Genomic DNA, 4744 nt, shown 5'->3' with positions numbered 1-4744 from the left:
GTAATATATTAAGGCAGTAATGTGAGCACTATTTAAAAATGCAATAAAAGTAACCGCAAAATAGGTAAAAAAAATACGAAAAATGCAAATTGAATTATTTTAGCGTGAAAAATGATCAAATCTTTTTACTATTTAAACCACACGCATAAAAAATGATTATTATTAATTAATTAATTTGAGATCTTTTTTCCTGAGGGTTCAGATGGATGAGTTGGATGAGACTCAGCTGAAGGACATGGTGGAAAGTACGAAACAGCAGTTGGATTTTCCACGAGAGAAAACGTCTGTGTCGATCCCCGAGTGAGTGACGTTAGACGTTCACGTTCGAAAGCTTTTCTTGCTGCTCTGTTCTGAGCATTGGGTTTCTGACCTGTTATCTTTTCCTCCACTTCCCAGGCTGGTGAAATGGGTCGAAGGGAAAATGCCCGAGGATCCGTTTCTGAATCCTGAGCTGCTCAAGTCAAATCCGTGGGTGGAGTCTGGAAAATGTGTAGTCATCTAGCATGAGCTGGAATTTTCTGGAAATTTGTTTGTTGGGATGAATTACTACATTTGACCCACATTTTCTTTCTCTCTATATTTCTGAAAAAGCTGCTTCACGACAATGTTCGACTTTATAAAAACACTTTATAAACAAAGCTAAACTGAGTAGAAATAAACACCACAAGCAGAATTAGAAGTAATAAACGATCCAAAAAACAAGATTTATTCAGTTTTCTTAATTAAAGCGTACGATGGGGAGTTTTCTCTCACAGCAGCTCTCTGATATAAACGTTTCTGCGCACTGCGTTAGAAACTCCTTCATTAAAGCGAAACCAGACGTCACTGTTCCCTACAGCTTTACCGATCTGAGACACGCCGCCGGGTTTCCCATCGTCTTCTAGAAAGAAGCGAGAACGAGAGGGACGTTACACAGACGAATCGTCCGTTCTCTATAAACGTGTGGTGTGTTGCGGGACAGAACACTAACCTGTGGACGTGTTAGGAGACACTTTCTCTTTAGGTACGACGGCTCGGCCAAAGAAATCCGTCTCGGGCTAAAATACAAATTCACTCGTTTTCATTAGAGATTTGTAATAAATATATAATACATTTTATAAAGAAAAATATCAGTTACACTACAGACTTGTTTTGGAGGTGCTGGAAAAGCAGTAATCAAAGCAGTAATGTGTGAACCATTTCAAACTGCAATAAAAAAAAGTATTCAAAAGAAATAAAAAAAAAATAATAATTTTTACATGTAATTTTAGGTAAAAAAACAAAAAAAAAACTTGTATAAAACTGCACTATACAGTGTGTGTGTGTGTGTGTGTGTGTGTGTACACATCACCTCTATTCATTAGTCAGAAAAAAATCGGATTTGTGATTTGCATGGAAAACCAGCGCACGCCTGCAGACTGCTCCTGATTTGATTGGTAAATAAATGAGGTATGCAAATGAAGCTGCAGGTGTTTCAGGTCTGCTGAACTCCACCCATACGCTGAAACAGCACGAACCTGTACTGCAGAACATCAGAGTTAGTGTGTTACCTTATTCTCCACCACCGTCTGCTTCACAATGTTCTCCAGCCTCTGATGGTGGTTCCTAATCTTAGGCTTCTGGGTCTGAGGTTTCTTCACCTCCTTCACTTCCTCAACTGTCACAGTCTAAAGAAACAGAAATAAAATCACATGCTTGGGTTAAAGAAATATGAAAGTCGCAGCAGAATAAACCTGAAACCGGGAAATGCCCAACCTCAGCACATCTTCACTATAACCTAGTGTACAGAATCGCTCTACGCTCACGTTAACAACGTGCGGAACTCCCGTGAGGAACGTTATCTCACCACGTCAAAGTCAGGTCTCCAGATAAACACTACACAGCTCCCAGGAGGCGGAGCTTCGTGTACATGCATATCTTGTAAAATAACACTATTTTGCAGCACACAATCACTGCTCCATCACTCTGGGGTACATTTAGAGCTGCAAAGAGTCAGAACATTTCCATGGGAACTTCGTCTGGGGAATTTTGGAAATATTCCAGGTTGGAAACCAGAAATGGATCAGATTTTATTAGACATTTGGGGAAATGTATATAAACTGTATCATATACAAACTAAAGTATAAAGATTTAGTTTGGTCCTAAGCGAAAAATCATTAGTGTAAGGAGAACAGTTTCACTATGTTTTGTTCTGTATTTATAATCAGATGAATGTAGATTTGAATTATGGAGTATAAGAGTCTTTTTTCAAAAACATTAAAATAGTAGTGTGTCTGTATTCTGCAATACAGTCTCAGCAAGCAGGAGGTAGAAGAGCAGCACAGCTTAAACTAGTCAGCCTTAAACCTCATCAATGATCTAGTGCTAGCTTTCAGTTAGCACTTCTGATTTACTGGCTGGCTACTGTATTAACACTGATACTATAGAAAACAATAGATTGACAGTTTTGTATTATTTAATCAGTGTATTAGTTTTTACAATTGTATAATTTTGTTGCACAAAAACTTACAGCACAGAATTGTATGTAATATTTATGTCATTTACGTAAATATTTACCAAGATGGACATTTTTGACACTATTTAGTGTGCAGGATTGTAGGAATTGTGTTATATGATGTAGGAATGAACAGTGCCTGTTGGGGGCGTGGCCTCAGTGACCCTGCATGTGATTGGTGAACGTACAGGTAGAAAGTCAACTGAAATTGCATTTAATTTGTTTGTTTTAACCAGAATTATCATCATTTTCAACTTCACTGAAGTTCCCTGTTATTGGCTCGCCTGCAATTTAGTAATTTCCCACTTTATTCTGATTCATTCCCGTATTTTCCCGTTCATTTGAATGGAAAGTTTCCAGTCTTGAAATTTCCCGGAGTTTTGCAACCCTAGTCGAGAAGTTTCTGCTGTGAGCGTTTTGCACGTGGTCATAGTGTGGTTCATCATCTGACCTGCTGAGGGTTGCGTTTCTGCTGTGCTCGCTCCACCCTCCTCATCCTCTCCATCTCCGTCTCTCTGGAGATCAACTGCTTCACCTGATAGGTCAGCTGTCTCCGAGGGGGTAGACCAGAAAACCTCACCACATCCTCAATGTTACTATACACACACACACACACACACACACACACACACACACACACACACACAGTAATGTCTTGAGAATGAGAAGTAAAGAAGAGAATTGCTTTAACTCTGCAATTTCACAAAATTTTATTATTTTTGTAAATTATTTGATTTTATTAATCAGATAACCTTTAAATCTAATCACATGGGCTCTGGACTGCTCACACACACATTCGCTTTTAAAACCACTCCATTTCCTTTTTACCATTCAGGAGCTCCAGTGGTGCATCTGCGCTTGTGTAAACCTGGTGGTTTAAAGGTTGGCAGGTGTGCGTGTGTGTGTGTGTGTGTGTGTGTGTGTGTGAGTGTGTGTGTGTGTGTGTGTGTGTGTGAGTGAGTGTGTGTACTGACGGTTCGAGGACATAGGTGTACTGCCCCTCGGGTGTGCGCTCCTGTCTGTAGGTCAGGTTGTAGTTGATCATCGTATCAATGAGCTCACAGAGCTGCTGTTTCTCCCTCGTACTGTACAGCTGGGGATTAACCTGCAACACACACACACACACCTTTTATGGGTAGTTAAATAAAACACTTACCTGTAGTTTTATGCCCCGGCCCTAGCGGTACTGTAGTTTTATGCCCCGGCCCTAGCGGTACTCTAGTTTTATGCCCCGGCCCTAGCGGTACTGTAGTTTTATGCCCCGGCCCTAGCGGTACTCTAGTTTTATGCCCCGGCCCTAGCGGTACTGTAGTTTTATGCCCCGGCCCTAGCGGTACTCTAGTTTTATGCCCCGGCCCTAGCGGTACTGTAGTTTTATGCCCCGGCCCTAGCGGTACTCTAGTTTTATGCCCCGGCCCTAGCGGTACTCTAGTTTTATGCCCCGGCCCTAGCGGTACTCTAGTTTTATGCCCCGGCCCTAGCGGTGCAGTAGTTTTATGCCCCGGCCCTAGCGGTGCAGTAGTTTTATGCCCCGGCCCTAGCGGTGCAGTAGTTTTATGCCCCGGCCCTAGCGGTACTGTAGTTTTATGCCCCGGCCCTAGCGGTACTGTAGTTTTATGCCCCGGTCCTAGCGGTACTGTAGTTTTATGCCCCGGTCCTAGCGGTACTGTACTTACTGGCCGTAGTTTGGGGGAAATGAGGTCCAGTAAAAGACTCAGGACGTCTAAACACAGGTTACTCTGGCAGATTCGGGTCCGGATGGAAGGAGGGATCTCTGCCACCATGGCAACCAGGGCGTTTCTCGTGTGCTGGGTTTTCATCAGACCCTGAAGAACATTCAGAAAGTTAATGTCATAATATACAGACGGAATATATGGGTCTCAAACACACCCCAGTACCCCAGTACCCCTACCTCGTAGTGGCTGTTGGGGTAACTGATGCGGGGTACAGAGTTAGCGGCGAACAGGTGATGGAAGGCAGCAGGGAGGAAGGGCAGGTAGCGCATGAGAGAGTAATTCTGGCCATGTAACACACACTCATTCACCAGATCTGAGAAACAGAGCCAGTCCAGTCCTGAACACACACCTGATAGACTGGGATCCTTCAGCTTCATACTGAGGAAATTATCATACAATCCCTGAGAGAGAGAGAGAGAGAGAGAGAGAGAGAGAGAAAATAATATGCAAAAAACTTGTAAACCGTGTGTGTGTGTGTGTGTGTGTGTGTTCCTGACGTTCTCCTGCAGTAAGATCACTACCTGTGTGAGTTTCT

At 42.6% G+C, this 4744-nt stretch overlaps 1 protein-coding gene across 1 annotated transcript in view; it reads right to left on the bottom strand.

Annotated features, from left to right (window-relative positions):
• Window positions 1–673: 673 nt before the first annotated feature.
• chtf18 (CTF18, chromosome transmission fidelity factor 18 homolog) overlaps window positions 674–4744 on the bottom strand; it is a 17875-nt gene continuing 13804 nt past the window's right edge. The window contains exons 7-13 of the mRNA XM_083570918.1: window positions 4386–4610; window positions 4150–4299; window positions 3448–3578; window positions 2925–3069; window positions 1530–1646; window positions 971–1037; window positions 674–880 (exon numbers count right to left, since the gene is read on the bottom strand). Coding sequence (XP_083427044.1) covers window positions 750–880; window positions 971–1037; window positions 1530–1646; window positions 2925–3069; window positions 3448–3578; window positions 4150–4299; window positions 4386–4610 — 966 coding nt within the window. The 3' untranslated portion in view covers window positions 674–749. The remainder of the gene's footprint in view (window positions 881–970; window positions 1038–1529; window positions 1647–2924; window positions 3070–3447; window positions 3579–4149; window positions 4300–4385; window positions 4611–4744) is intronic.

The sequence above is a fragment of the Silurus aristotelis genome, assembly GCF_946808225.1.
Source record: "Silurus aristotelis genome assembly, contig: scaffold_149, whole genome shotgun sequence".
Lineage (NCBI taxonomy): Eukaryota > Metazoa > Chordata > Actinopteri > Siluriformes > Siluridae > Silurus > Silurus aristotelis.
This window is presented reverse-complemented; position numbering and strand designations above follow the sequence as displayed.